Source organism: Simochromis diagramma, unplaced genomic scaffold (assembly GCF_900408965.1).
Source record: "Simochromis diagramma unplaced genomic scaffold, fSimDia1.1 OVJJ01000344.1, whole genome shotgun sequence".
NCBI lineage: Eukaryota > Metazoa > Chordata > Actinopteri > Cichliformes > Cichlidae > Simochromis > Simochromis diagramma.
The window spans coordinates 12,501,079-12,517,259 of NW_024387375.1; the positions used below are offsets into that span (position 1 = coordinate 12,501,079).

Below are 16,181 nucleotides of genomic sequence, written 5' to 3' on the forward strand. Positions count from 1 at the left end.
AACTGTAGCTGACACATACTTTACATGCTGACAGTGTGAGAGTTGAAACTAATAGATGAAATTTATTTTTATATAAGTTCACGCATAGAGTTTATTTGTATGTATGTTTGCTTTTGTTGTGTTTTTCTTTTCTTTTTTTTTACTTTATTTTAGGGAGAAATAGGCCAAAAATAAATACATTTTAGATGCAACTTCTGTATCTTTTCATTTTTGCTGGAACTGTGTGACACTGACTGTCACCCTGATTTTCTTGCAGCAGCCAGCAAAGCAGTCAGCAAAGCAGCCTGCAGAGTAGCCATGAAGACGAAAGCAATCGCTTCTTGACTCCATTGATCCGAGAGGAGAGGTGAGCAAGTGTGTAACTGCTGCACACATTTGCCTTTGCATGAGACACTTTTTATGTGGTAGAGCAAGAGGACTTTTAACATGTGTTAGCAAACCAAGTCGAAGCTGGGATTTGAAGGTCAAACCCAGGAAGTTATGTGCTACACTGCAAGGGTCACTCTGTAAGAATTTAATTTATCATTAGAGGAATTATGATGCTGTGAGCATCAGTGAGGGCACATACACTGTGTTTTGTGTGTCTATCTGATACAGTCATTCAAAGTGAAAGAACAATGAAGTCAGTGTTTTTGGTCATTTCATATGCAGTCTCTGGTTATTGCATATATTCTCCAGTAGAGGGCAGTCCAAGGTCTATTTCTTTTGCAAGTAGTGACGGTGAGGCAAAAAGATTGGTTGTGGCTTTACATTTAGATATTTCATCAGTTTCATAAAAATGCTAATTGAAGCCTCATTCAAAAAACCATTATTTTTTTCTTCGAGGGGCCTTGTTCTGTGAAAATGGATTCAAATGAAGCTTTTGAACTATCCATAAACTTGTAAATGCCACGCTCTGATTTTCCTTCTGATGTGACATTCATGAGAATTACAAACTGACAGAGAAGGTTCTTTTACTGGTGCCTACGCCGCAGTCATCTGAAAGCAGTGATATGTAACTTCTCCCACAGCAATTAGAGGCTCTGCGTCCCAGAGCTCAGCTCGAGTTGAGAGATTAGTTCTTTGTCACTCTTTGCTGCAGTTGTCACAGCATCACTACTGAAAAGTAAAATCAGTAACTGAATCTGGTGCTTAGGCGTGTGCATGTCTTTATTTGTCATACGTGTGTCGGCCTGTGATGTGATATCCAGTTTTTATGGCAATTTTTACAATCAGATAGTAAAGCTGTAGAGAAGCCTTGATAATACATGTAGTTTTCAGGCTGAGTAAAGGAAACAAAAGCAGAGTCTCTAGTGTGGTCTCTGTCCCTGCACAGCAAACCCATAAGGAAAAGATATATATAAATCTTATAAAGTTTGTATCTGTCTTGTGTGAAACTTGTATGAAAAGCATATAAGAGTGAAAACACATATAATATCCTTTGAAAAATTATATAATGAAACTTGTATGTTTTGGATACTTACTAAAACAATATATGAAAGTAATGAGAAAGTGGCCACTTTCATGAGTAAATCATGTAAGTTTTTACTATTTCTTTTCCATATGGGAACTTTAGCTGTTCATCTGCTATAAATATTAAAATAATAATTTTTAAAAAGATGAGGAAAAGGAACTTTGTTAGATCGCTGCAAAAATTAAACAGATTTTTGCATAAGAAAACCTGCACACCAAATTTATAAGTCTTTCAATCCAAGGGTGGTGCTTAAAATCACACCAGATAATGACAACCTGCAGGTAAAAAAACACAAGACTGTGTCAATAATTATTCTTCTAAACTGGCTAATTTCATGCTCATAATGTTATGTGGTGTGCCAAAAACAGAGTAGAATCTGGTTAAAATAAATAGTTTGTTGCTTTAGAGCAAATAAACTGCTGCTCATATTGTTCACGTGCAGAGCTAAGATTCAGTCAAGCATGATGCAAAAGTAGGACATCCTGAAGAGAAAATTTGCAAGAATCCCCTCCGTCTAGCCTCTGAATAACCACCCACTTAGTTGTCTTTGCTTTTAGCTCAGTCTACCAGAGCTGTGCACTACACCTCCACTGTTTCTCTCTGTCCTGCTCTCCCTCCCGCGCACTCTCCTCGCTCAGTGTCTCCTCTTACTCAAATCAGGAACAGCACCTGTGAAACCTATGGGATTTTTTGCCGCTCTTTTCTTTGCTGCACTGGTGATAGCTAGTGAGGTTTGTCTGCAGCAGCTGCAGGGAGAGCAGCGTTCTGTAGCCGGCTTTAGAGGGCACGGAATGTCATGTCTCCTCTGCAGGTAAAAACAGCTGGATTTCTGCCCGGCGGCTGCCTTCTCGCAAACTTCGCCCGTGTCGTCATCTCCATGCCAGTCACGCTTGTGTTTTTTGCTCTCTCTGCGTTTGTCTGTCTGCCTGGTGTGCTGCAGTTTTTGCTCGGTGTATGATGTGCGCAGCTGCATTTTCTGGTGAAGTGGCAGCAGGCTAACACAGTATGTGAACGTTTAGCTGCCTCAGCCAGATTATCAGGGCATCTGTGGAGGTTTTTGGGAGGGACGTGAAGACAAGTTTGCTCATTCCCTGTCATTGTCATGTTTTTGGTTTCGTTGCCTCTGACGCTTCTGCTCAACTCCTCCACTTTAACTGCAGATAGTGTTATGTAATATCACAATGTGACTTTGCTAAGTGAGTGTAATATGACTCATCGGTGAAGATGATGCAGCACATGATTGTGAGTTGTGAATGAAAATTTGTGCATTGTGAGACATGCCATCACCGGATCAATTTGCAGAATAGAGAATACGTTTATGTAACTACAGTGAAATTGCCAGGCTGTCATGTGACACTTAGCTTTAAACCCCCTCCCTTCTCAGAAGGTTTAAGTAATATATCCGCAGCTATATTTCCACCACCATATGAAGCACTACAATGCAGCAAGCAGACAGAGATAGACTTTATTTAATCATACACTGGGGAAGCTCACCTCCTCCAGATATCTATAACTAGATTATAAATGCTCAAATATTGAATTAATATGCACTGTGTGTTTTCATTCTTACATAATGATATCAAATTGTACACATTAGTAAATCATTATCCTGAATAAGTTTTTTCACATTCACAGCCAGCGGCTGCCCAGAGATTGTGGGTCTTGCACAGTCAATACCATTTTTGAATGCAAGGTGGTTGCACGGGTCGCCTGATAGGAGGCAACCTTTCTGCAAACAGTTGCAGTCTGATTTGGACTGACTGCAGTCACCCTCTGATTGTTGAAGGTTTGTAAATAATTGTACTTAATTTGTAAATGCAGACAGATTGCCAACATGCTGCCATCAGTCTGAATGAGTCTTTGTCAACTTAACGGGACAACTTGGTTTCAAGCAGGTTGTATTCTGGTTTTATTACTGTAGAACAGGAAGGCTCCTCAGTGTCTGGTGATTCCTGCTTCTAATTCCTTTCTTGTTTGGGTGGTTATTTGAGCTACTGTTGCTTTCCTGATAGTTCAAAGTAGTCCGACCAATCGTTTTTCCGGGGAAATCCCAGTAGGGACGCAGTTTCTGAAATACTGAGACCACTCTGTTTGGCATCAATCACCGTGCCACACTCAAAGTTTCTTCCCATCCTGATGCTCAGTTTGAACGTTGGCACGTCATCTGACCAGTGCCTACATCCCTAAATATAATTGCTTCCAAGTGATTGGCTGATTAGACCATTCTGTTAACAAGCAGTTGTGGACATGCGCCTCACCTCATGCGTCTCAGGTAAATTATAGTTAAACTATATGAATATATAATGAATGCAATAGATTCTTTACATGAGTTGTTCTAAAGTGAGGAGTTATAGTTATTTAGAAGAAAAAGAAAGTGTTTTTTTGATGTCACAACCACATAATATGATGCAGAGTGTTTCAGCTGTTAGATAAAAGCCGTGTCTGCAGTACGCTATGACTGAATGTGCATTTTCCCCCGTGCAGGTCTGACAGTGCAGCGGACAAAATCAGGTGAGTCTACTTCCTCATCGTCCCCGTAGAGGTGGTGGCATGCATCGTATGCTGGTGAGCTTATCCACCGTGACCAGCCTTACTGTCACCCCATCTGCCCTGGCCCCACCCACCCCTCATGTGACACAGATTCACGCCTTTGTCCACCAACCAAGGTGTCTGAATACGCTTTACATTTGGAGAGGCCAGCAGTGAATACAGTTGCAAGCCATGGAATGCCATTGTTATCTTTTATTGGACAAACAACATTAGACACAAACAGGGCTTTGTAGGTTGGGCACTGTTGTGGAGATTGTAGTCCTTTAGCTACCCAGCCGGTGGCAGGTCAGCACTGTGCACTCACACTGTGGGCACAGACACTTTGCTCTTTGGGGTGTGAAGGCTGTGCAAGAGAGACTGTGCTGGACCTGAAGCAAAAAGGTCCAAGGCGTACACTGGAAAGGTGAGTGTGATTGGCTACAAGCAAGTCTTTGACCGGCAGCATGACGGGAAATTATATAAGTTGCTGTTTCTACGTTTCTGACTTTAGGACTGCTCTCCAATGTTGAGTCAGAGTGTAGTCAACCCAGTAATAGATATACTGTACTAACTTTCAGACATGGTGTTGAGCATGTTTTATTTTATGTAGAAAGGGATACTGGCAGTTTGTTATGAGGCCATAACCATGTAAGCGCTTTGCTTTTTGATGTGTGCCTGTGTTTGATGCTCGCAGCGATCATTCAGGAGAAATGATGTTTGTGCAGCACATTTTCTGAGCTGAATGAACACTGTTATTATTCTGTGTTTGTGTGTGTGCAATCTGGTATGCGTGTGTCTGCTTTGGTATGCTTTGAGTGGTCAGTCATGCGAGTTTGGTGACAAGCAGGCCAGTCCAGGTTTAAACCACTAGGAGTCTCTGTACTCCGGCATTTAGTGCAATGCCTTTCAAGCCAGGAGCCGTGCCTTTTGTGGGAAAATTGATGGTAATTAGATGTTGATTTTCCTTTTCTTCCTAGTTAATGCTTGTTGAATTTGTGAGGACAAGGGACTCTGAGAATGTCTGAAATTTGTTTTGGATACACAGGTGGCTCAGCTGCATGTTGTATATGGTGGGCAAACCTTCTGAATGACAGTGGGTGTATTTTGTAATAGTGAGTGTTAACTATTAGTCCAAGAGATGCTGCTTTTGTTGCATTTTGTTTGATTGCCATCTTCACTTAAACACCTCTGCATTTTTAGAATGATTCATACATTCTGCTTCGGGTAGGATGGCAGAACAACAGAGGTGGATAACTGCCTATTGAGAGGAAAACACAGAACTGAATGGTTATGAGTGCATATGATAGAATATAATTAAACAATAGCAGTAAAATTTTTAATGATTAGTGAGATTAGTTGTTAAAAAACAAGATGTACTAACACCAGTCATACATTTAAAAAAAATAAGGGAGGAGGGGGAATTAAAAAATGCTGATCGTACTATTACAGTGCAATGTTTTGATGAGAAGTCTTAAATCCTTGCATTTTTATTAATGTTGCTGAAGCTGACGTCCCTCCGCAAAATGTGTTTCCCCACACAGCAGAAACTACTCTGAGCAAAGAGCTCAAGGTGTTGACCCAGTCGCCAAACTCCCTAAATCCAATCAAGCATGTGTGGGGTTAGGGATGGGTACCGGTTCTGACATAAACGGTAGTAACCAGACCGAAAAGCAGCGCACATTTCAGTGTTTTATTTCGGTGCTTTTTTTCCCCTGAGATGTCATGCACTTTGGATTCCAGCCAATCATTTTACCTTTGCGAGCGTAGTAGGCGGGCTCAGGTACGTACGTTCTTTTAGAGCAGAGCTACAGATTAAAAATGCCCAAGGCGAAGCGGTCAAAGTCTGGCTGTACTTCATAGCAAAAGATGCAAACTCAGCAGCCTGCAACAAGTGCTTTAAGGTGATACTGTGCAAAGGAGGTAACTCCTCGAATCTGATGAAACACCTGGCAACGTATAGCATTTTGTTAAAAGCCAAGAAATGCGGCGTATTCAATAGCTTGCTGCGAGACCTCACACCGTGCGTGCACATCTACTGCGGGTGGGTTGCCTGTTATCGGTCCGGAGTTAGCAACATCCCCCAAAAACACGAAGAGTAGAGTCCTGGCCCCTAGCCCTGCCAGTGTAGCAGAAATGATGACGGATGATGATGGCAGCAGCAGCCGTTCTTCTCTGCGTGAGTAGCTTAATGTTGTTCGTGTGTAATTTACGTTGAGTAGGCTAACCACGTTATTAAATTAATGCATGTAAGGTGAACTAGCAAACACCGTCATAGTTACATGTCTTCTTGTTTGATGGCAGATACTCCCTTCACCCTGGCCAAAAAGGCTAAAATGACCAAAGAAAAAGTGGAAAACAGCCAAACATGAGAGGTTTTTGGACAAAGTTTGTTTTTCATTGATTAAGCACTGCTTCCAGCCAAGAGTGATGCCATAAATCCCCTATAACTGCAGAAAAGGCTAACATTGTTATCTTTTTACAAAAAAACAGCTGAACATGAGAGGTTTTTGGACCAATTTTGTGTTCTCCATTCTTTAAGCACCGGTTCGAGCACCGTTTAAGCACCGGCACCGTTTCAAAAGTACCGGTTTGGTACTGGTATCGGATAAAACCTAAACGATACCCATCCCTATGTGGGGTACAGTGTGAAAAGAGCAATCCGTGAGGCCCATCCCACAGCCAACAGGACCTAAATCTATCTCCGTAGACCTTGTAACAGGGCTTCCAGTATTTCCTAAGTAGTGAGACAGACTGCTTAAGATCAATACTTATTTATAGGAGCACCTGTAAATAATGCATGCAAAAAGCCCTTCGGTTAGGTAAAATGTAATGCAAGTGTAATTAGAAACCTTTCAGTTTTGATGAGGAGAAAGAAGCTCCGATGCATTCTTTGCATGGAAAATTTAATGGGGTTACTCAGCAATTATCTACATATACATTTTCCAGGAAATTCGGAAAAATGGTTTGGAAAGTTCCATTGTTTTTCCTTTGATGGCAAAGTGAGAAAGAAATACAAAAGCCTAATAATGAGCACAACCTATATTTATTATAAATGTGATAATGTCTGCGTTATCCTGTGTTAAAGCACGTTGCCATACATGCTGGCTAGGTTTATGCTACATACATTAACATTATTAGCATTGTTTGAGTTCTGCCCAGCTCATTGGATAATAACTAATCTAATAATCACAGGCACCAGCCATATAAATGAAAACATTTGCCTCTGAAGGACTGACTGACTTTAGCTTGTGTTTCTTTGTTGTGTTGTTGTTGTTGTTTTTATGCTGCAGCCAACTACCAATCAAAACGTGGTCCATAAAGAGGCTCCTCATCAACTAAGATTTGGTTGGCTAATAATGGACACCCCTTATATTAGCTGTGATATTTATGCTTCTGAGATTCTTCCAAACAGTCCTGCCTTATCCTCTCTGCCTTTGCTCTAATGCCTGCATTGCTTTTCTGCCTTCTCAAATGCTGGATTATCGATCAATGTCTGTGGTTAGAGACATTAGCTTCCAGTGATGGAGGTCAGCATAATCTGATCTTGCCCTTTACTTTGTGAGACGGGCCCAGAAAAGCAAAGATTCAACATATTTGAAAACACACTAGTCTGGCTGTGGGTGACTTTCACTATACAGGCAAGAATTCACGTAACATATGAGATTTTTAATTTAAAAACAATAAATACATAAATAAAAATGAGCTAAAACTATGGATGCAATTTTTACCAGGTATTTCATGACCATTAAATTTTTTATTGACCAAAAAATATATATTTGTTTATAACATCCAGTGTTGAACCACCTACAGCTAATTCCTGCCTTACTCCACGTCTAGCTCAGGCTGTGACCTCAGAGGAGACTTTTTTGTTGTTTTTTAATTATTTATTTATTTATATAATAAATTTTCAGTGAGCACTTGCTAGAGCCATTACGTCTGGAAAGAGGAAATGAATGCATGACGCAGCTGCTGTTTCTTCTCCATATTCATTCAGTATCTGTGCGCATGCATTCACTGAAGCACTGATGTGGCATCCTCACAAGCATGCTGTGATGCGGTGGCTGAGGAACAGGAAAGCGTAACTGCAGCTTTTAGTGCAGACACGGAGACAGAGGGAAGCAGAACAGGATGGGGGGCTGATAAAGCAACGACAAGAGGAAAAGAGGTGAAGGACCACCCTCGTCGAGCATAACCGTTCGCAGGGAGCCTACCAAAGGGACCTACCCACACACACACACCATGACCAGGCAGCCAATCAGTGTGCTCACATCCTTGATCCATCCTCCCGCGTACAACTGCTCATCCATGGCTCTGCAAGCAGATGTGAGGTGATACAGTAGAAAGCGACTGTGAGAGCCACTTAGACTGAAAACACAAGCTCAGTGTGTGTTTTCTTTTTATTATTATTATTATTATTATTATTATTGTTATGTATAGGAAGGAAGGCAGTGATTTGACAATAGCTGGAATAATGAGCACCTGGTTCAGTTTCTGTCAAGATATAAGCATTTAGTCAGCCTGGACATCCTGCGGCTTCCGAACAAGCATTTTAGCTTTACAAGTGTCTGTATCACTTTGGTTTGCTTGCATCGGAGACATTATGTCTCATTTGACTGACACTGGATGTGCTGCTTGAAAGATAAGGACGACGGGGATTTCGACATTTGGTGATGATGACAAAACATGTTGGATAAGTGACACTTTGGCAACGGAACAAGGGAAGAGAGGCCATGAGAGCCAGGAGAGAGGCCAGGATGGTGTCTGCCTGTTCACCATGCACAAACATAAGGTCAGCTCTCATTTCTGTTACCGGTGTGCAGTTGCAGAATGTTTTCAGCCCTGGAGTTAAAGTGCAACAACCTCTATTCTTAATCCTAAACCGTAAAATAGTTTATAGCATTAGTATAAAGTATAAAATGTGTTAACATAAAAAGGTGTTATGAAGTGTCAAACGGGCTGACTAACTGTATCTATTATACAGATGTATGTGTATATATATACATATATATATATATATATATATATATATATATATATATATATATATATATATATAATATGTGTGTGTATGTATATATATATATATATATATAATGTGTGTGTGTGTATAAAATACATGGATAGCTACCTACGTATGTTCTCCTTAATCCAGATGTGCTCATTTAGCTATTTATTGTCTACAGAATTAAGTAATAATGTAGTGCTAATGTAGCCTCACTGACCAATTCACATGACTAAGATGGCCCTGGCATTATTTCCCTGCTGTACCCTTTTCTGTTTGACCTTTGCTGAAAAACTGTCCAAAGCAGGTTTTTAAATGTCAATTGCTTTAGCTTTTTTTGTTCTTCGAAGTTGCTTTATTATTTAAATATTTTATGAATGTCTTGCAGCTGTACACTAATATAAGGTTATGCATTTTTAGACATCGTACATTATGAAACATTGTTATACATGTAGATTCATAAATATAAGTTTAGTTCATATGATTTCGTAATGTGCTGCTGCAGGGACTACACTGTTTTCCATGTTTTTTGTAGGGTGGGGCTTGGGTTAAAATCACCATTAAACAACAACTTTTGGTCAGCTTTATCCTTTATATTTAATTGGGAGAAAGTGTCAGAGTGATTAATAAACACATTTCATTTTCCCTAACACTGATGAATAGCTACAGGGGTTTTGCAGAATAAATCACAATGTGCCTGTACAGTCGGCCTCTCACGCACACGCACAGCAGAGAGGATTTTCCAGCCGGCTTCTAAATCTCGGCTGTGATCTTTGCTGCCCAGATCCATTAAGGGCAATTTGGTTAGCTATACTTCACCTGTCGACAGGGATGCAGGACAGTCCTAGGGCTGTTTTAGGTTACCACCCTGTGATAAATACTCCTGGCAGGTATTACTGCACTACCTTTACATAACTGTCCCTTAGCTACTAAATGAATTACCAATAGATAAACATTAAAGATCAAGTGAAGTGGAAAAAAGAGGTCTTTTGAAGCATTATTTTGGATTCATTCATTGTTGCAGTTAAATATTTTCAGTCACATTTCATGTCACAGGATATGTATCAAAATGGTATTTTAAGAATATTCAAATTTTAAAAAGCAATTTGTTAACAGTTAAATATTATGATATGAACTAAGCTGCAATTTGTTAATATGCTGGGATAGTTGAAAGCTTGCAATATGCACACTGTAAGTATTTAAGTGTCTCCACTAATATATATTCACAAATATCTTTTTTTTAATCACATTTCAATTTTTATGAAAACTAAATTGCACACCAGTTGCACATGCATTTCGTTTTTCTTCCCTGTCATATACTTTGACATGAACGTTTTTTTACTTATATATATGATATATAAATAAACATTGAATCACATTAACTTGTCGAAGATCAAAGTTCTACCAAAATTATAATTACTTTCAATTACATGTAGTTGTAAATGAAAACGCTAAAGCTTAATGAGGTACTGTTGTTCCTAACCACTCATACGTTGGAAATAGAGTTAAAAATGTGTGGCTTTTCATATTTTCCTCCTAAAATGTGAGTTCTATGAGTTAATATGTTTGGATATCTCGGCCTTGGTTAGAGATACAGTTTGATGCACTGTATAGGAAAATTCAAATCTTTTAGCAATGACTGTAAGGCTCAAATATCATTTTTAGCTGCTGAAGATAGTGACATGCAAAACGGACCTAAAAAGAAATTCTAGAGCTCTTTTAAAGCTTCTTTAAAAACATCTCTAAACCTTTATAAGTAAGAGGGTTTTTTTCCCCTCCAACCTGTATTTTGAGCCAGTTGTCACACTGAAGGTGATTCATTAAGTCCTCCTGTCTAAAGACAATCTAACTGTCACTGGCAAACCCGCTTACTGCTTTCGTGAAAGGTCTTGTTTTCATGCTGGGTGGACATCTGCCTCACTGTAGAGTTACACAAGGAGATATGCCATGCACATATGCCGCCTAATGGCATGAAAACTAAGTATAGACCTGTCTTTGTCTTTCATGAATCACTTTCAAGACAGGTTTTTTATTGACCGCAATCCAGTTATGATTTCTTTAAGTCCACCTATACAGTCTTATTACTGAGGCATTGGTTTGCAGGAGAATTGGATCTATGGTTTATTACATCTCAATATAGTAAACTGGGGCACTCAAAGTATTGTATGTGGGTAAGGATAAGCAGACAGGCAGCACAGACTGCAGTCACCCCTGTACATCCAGGTTTGAGGTTTTCACATCAACTTACAGAACATAGTGTATCTGTTTGAGTGGGCCATGTGTTTGCATTCAGTGGGACCTTGATGCTGACTAATCACAGGGCCTCTTTTGACTCACTGTGTGATTCACTTATACTCATCAGCAAATCAGTCCCACTGATGAATATATCACTGCCCCTGCACACCAACATTGCATTCATTTTTTTATGCAGATATGCTGTATATGTTGTAGATGGAGAGCCAGAAGCACAGTTGTTTCAAATCATTATAAAAGTAACAATTACATAATTCGTGAGTAGTCTATTGATAATATTCTATAATCTATCAGTTATTTGTTGACACTTTCAAAAAAATGGCTTCATTGAGCCCAGGGTGGGTGACATTTTGAAGCTTTGTCTATTTAAATGTTTACAGTTTTCATTCAAAAACACTAAAATGATCATTCAACTGACAAAACAGATAGTTTTAGCAGCTCTGTTGATTATCTCAAACTCAAGCTCCAGGGGTTTACAGTGGGGCAAAAAAGTATTTAGTCAGCCACCGATTGTGCAAGTTCCCCCACTTAAAATGATGACAGAGGTCAGTAATTTGCACCAGAGGTACACTTCAACTGTGAGAGACAGAATGTGAAAAAAAAATCCATGAATTCACATGGTAGGATTTGTAAAGAATTTATTCGTAAATCAGGGTGGAAAATAAGTATTTGGTCACCTCAAACAAGGAAAATCTCTGGCTCTCACAGACGTGTAACGTCTTCTGTAAGAAGCTTTTCTGTCCCCCACTCGTTACCTGTATGAATGGCACCTGTTTGAACTCATCATCTGTATAAAAGACACCTGTCCACAGCCTCAAACAGTCAGACTCCAAACTCCGCCATGGCCAAGACCAAAGAGCTTTCGAAGGACACCAGGAAAAGTATTGTAGACCTGCACCAGACTGGGAAGAGTGAATCTACAATAGGCAAGCAGCTTGGTGTGAAAAAATCAACTGTGGGAGCAATCATCAGAAAATGGAAGACATACAAGACCACTGATAATCTCCCTCGATCTGGGGCTCCACGCAAGATCTCATCCCGTGGGGTCAAAATGATCATGAGAACGGTGAGCAAAGATCCCAGAACCACACGGGGGGACCTGGTGAATGACCTGCAGAGAGCTGGGACCAAAGTAACAAAGGTCACCATCAGTAACACACTACAACGGCAGGGAATCAAATCCCGCAGTGCCAGACGTGTTCCGCTGCTGAAGCCAGTGCATGTCCAGGCCCGTCTGAAGTTTGCCAGAGAGCACATGGATGATACAGCAGAGGATTGGGAGAATGTCATGTGGTCAGATGAAACCAAAGTAGAACTTTTTGGTATAAACTCAACTCGTCGTGTTTGGAGGAAGAAGAATACTGAGTTGCATCCCAAGAACACCATACCTACTGTGAAGCATGGGGGTGGAAACATCATGCTATGGGGCTGTTTTTCTGCCAAGGGGACAGGACGACTGATCCGTGTTAAGGACAGAATGAATGGGGCCATGTATCGTGAGATTTTGAGCCAAAACCTCCTTCCATCAGTGAGAACTTTGAAGATGAAACGAGGCTGGGTCTTCCAACATGACAATGATCCAAAACACACCGCCCGGGCAACAAAGGAGTGGCTCCGTAAGAAGCATTTGAAAGTCCTGGAGTGGCCTAGCCAGTCTCCAGACCTCAACCCCATAGAAAATCTGTGGCGGGAGTTGAAAGTCCGTGTTGCTCGGCGACAGCCCCAAAACATCACTGCTCTCGAGAAGATCTGCATGGAGGAATGGGCCAAAATACCAGCTACTGTGTGTGCAAACCTGGTAAAGACCTATAGTAAACGTTTGACCTCTGTTATTGCCAACAAAGGTTATGTTACAAAGTATTGAGTTGTATTTTTGTTATTGACCAAATACTTATTTTCCACCCTGATTTACGAATAAATTCTTTACAAATCCTACCATGTGGATTCATGGATTTTTTTTTCACATTCTGTCACAGTTGAAGTGTACCTCTGGTGCAAATTACTGACCTCTGTCATCATTTTAGGTGGGGGAACTTGCACAATCGGTGGCTGACTAAATACTTTTTTGCCCCACTGTAGCTGTTTAGAGATGTAAACTCCAAAGATCTCAGATTAAATTCTCTGCAGAAGTTTGCTTTTCTTACATAGCCGCTTTTACTGGAAGCCTGCTTTTCAGGTTTTATAAATCAAGTGGTGTAATCTGTCTTCAATAAATTGCCTTCCTCCATCAGAGGCGTGATTGATTTTTCCTCTAGCTGTTCCAAAGTCAGTCTTGATTATTCTTGCTAAGGCAGGGGTGTCAAACTCAAATACACAGTGGGCCAAAATTCAAAACTGGAACAAAGTCGCGGGCTAACGTTAATATTTATTGAAAAAAAAATCTTCCTCTAGATATAAGAATGAATCTTTTCTTATGGACTCAAACAAGTTTTGCTGAAAAACTGAATATGGAACAAGCAAAGCTTAATACTAAACAATATATATATTAGCTGTATAATACCAGTAGGCCAGCTCTAATAGTAATTTGGTATGGCTTCGCGGGCCAAATATAATTAGGCTGCGGGCCAAATTTGGCCCGCGGGCCAGAGTTTGACACCTATGTGCTAAGGGGTTCCTTTTTCCTGTGCCCCGCACCTCTGAAAAAGTACCAAAAAACCTGCTGAAGGAATTTGACACTAGAGCTGGGCGATATAAGATTTTTTCATATCACGATATGTTTTTTTCATTTCAGGCGATAACGATATCTATCACGATATAAGCCAAATAACTATATTTGTAAGATTTAAATGTGCCGTTGCTCACAAGTAAAATGTGAAATAATCAGCAGCTTGTTTTTATTTAAATATTTATTTCCCATAATAAGTTCAACAGGGTAGATGTACTTAAGGAACATGAGACTTTTTCAGATAAATAAAGGCAAATATCGCAAACTACACAAAAGGCAGCCGCTAAAGCGTTTAAGTTTCAAAATAGAACAAACGAAACAGACTACTAAATTGTCAATTCCACTTAGAAACAAAATATTAATTCTAAAAATAAATCTTAGTTTGTTTTACAGAAGAACAGACAAACTGACTAACTTTTGTCAATATCAAATAAACTGAGAACTAAAAGGAAATTCTCAATCTCTCCTTGTTGTATAGCTTAGCTTTTCAAACAGTTTTAACAGTTACTTTAGTCTGACAAAAGCCGAATGACGAATTAGCGCTTCCAGTCAGAGACTGAGGCTACGTCCACACGTACACGGGTATTTTTGAAAACGGAGATTTTCCGTTTTCGTTTTAAAAAATAATCCCGTCCACACATAAAGGCAGAAATGAAGGAAAACGCTGCTATGAACATGGCAAAGCAGCAGGTGGCGCTAGATTCCTAACCGTGCAGAAATGTTGGCCAATCAGAAGTCTAGAAGCCTCAGTGAGAAAAAGTAAACAAAGCTGGGGCATAGAAGCAGAACCAAGTCGTATGTGTGGAGGGACAGTAACTGTGTGTATATGTAAGCATTTAAACACTGCAGAGAGTAGAATTAACAGTAACAGTATTGTAGAAATTCATTTCACCGAAACAATAACGTGGCGCACAGTGTGACGTCAAAAAATGCGCACACCTTTGACGCTGCGTTTTCTCCGTTTTTCTAGTCCACACGTAAATGCAAAAACGGAGTTTTCAAAAATATCCACCCTGGCCGGAGTTTTTAAAAATCTTCGTTTTCAGTGACCAAAAACGCCGTTTACGTGTGGACGAAAGGTGCAAACGCATAGAAAAATCTGCGTTTTCAAAAATACCCGGGTACGTGTGGACATAGCCTGAGCATGCACCAGTTTATTGTATTTCCAGACTTGCTTTCGGCACAATTTACAGTGAACGCTACTCTGTTTTTTGTCAGACTTGAAATAGCCGAAATACCTTCACACTACGGAACTTCTATGGCTCTTCCGTTCGACAATCTCTCCGGCATTGGAACCATCATCTGTTTACTCTTCGGTAACCTTCGGTCACGCTCGGTTGATTTTTCTAGTCGGCACACTCGTTTCCTCCATTACCCGGGCGGTACGGTGGCTGGCTGCTTCCCAAACAAATACACATGTGCAGCTTGGCACTTGTGCTGTATGTGACAAGTCACGTGACGTGACGCTGCGGCTGTGATTGGTTCGGCTCTGCACTACTTAATTTGGATTGGCTGTTCTTTTTTTTCTTTTTCTTTTTTTTTAAGAGGACAAGAGCGGCGAGGTCTATCGCAATAGTTTAATTTTTCTATCGAGAAAAAGTTATATCGCAATACATATCGTTATCGTTCTATCGCCCAGCTCTATTTGACACTGTGCATTTATTTGACTCAAGGTAAGCTGCATTATACCGAAGCATTAGCTAAATAACCTCTATTCTGTATCTGCCGGTATTACTCCAGTTAATCAATTTCTCTTGGTGAAAAAGTATCAAATTTGATTACCTCACTGACGGGCATTGGGTCTGTACAAAGTGTTGCACAGCTGAACGAAGCTGCTGGGAAGCTCAGTCACGGGCAAAAAGAGTGGGAAGCCATAGCCCTGACTCAGGAGGCAAATGTATTGCAGCATAATACATTTGTATTATGTATTTGCTACATAGATGGAGGAGTGATTGAGAGCCTCTGATCACCATAATTCATGCATACACTGTCTTGAGTCACTGGCAGCAGTTGAGTTAGCAAACTACCCAGTAATATATTGGTTTATTTATTAAATGCAGATAAAAATGTATATGTAAATAAATGAGCATTCACTAATTTTTATTATATGCTGATTTTATTGGAAATAGACAGAATATTAACCAAAAATCCAGAAAAAAATACATCACATGAAAGTTAATTTGCGTGTCATTGTGTGACATAAGTATTTGTGCGCTTTCTTTCGAGCCTTCTCTGAATCATTTAGATGTTTACAGTCAAACTGAAGACTGGGCTGTACA

The 16,181-nt window shown here is 40.0% G+C and overlaps 1 protein-coding gene across 14 annotated transcripts in view; it reads left to right on the forward strand.

Annotated features, from left to right (window-relative positions):
• Positions 1-16,181, forward strand: part of gramd1bb (GRAM domain containing 1Bb) — a 117,061-nt gene that overhangs the window by 53,510 nt on the left and 47,370 nt on the right. For 12 of the 14 annotated variants that reach the window (XM_040009595.1, XM_040009597.1, XM_040009601.1 and 9 more), the window contains 2 exons: positions 257-346; positions 3,938-3,964. In XM_040009595.1, the coding sequence (XP_039865529.1) occupies positions 257-346; positions 3,938-3,964 (117 nt within the window). The other 2 variants (XM_040009606.1, XM_040009607.1) reach the window with 2 other exon arrangements.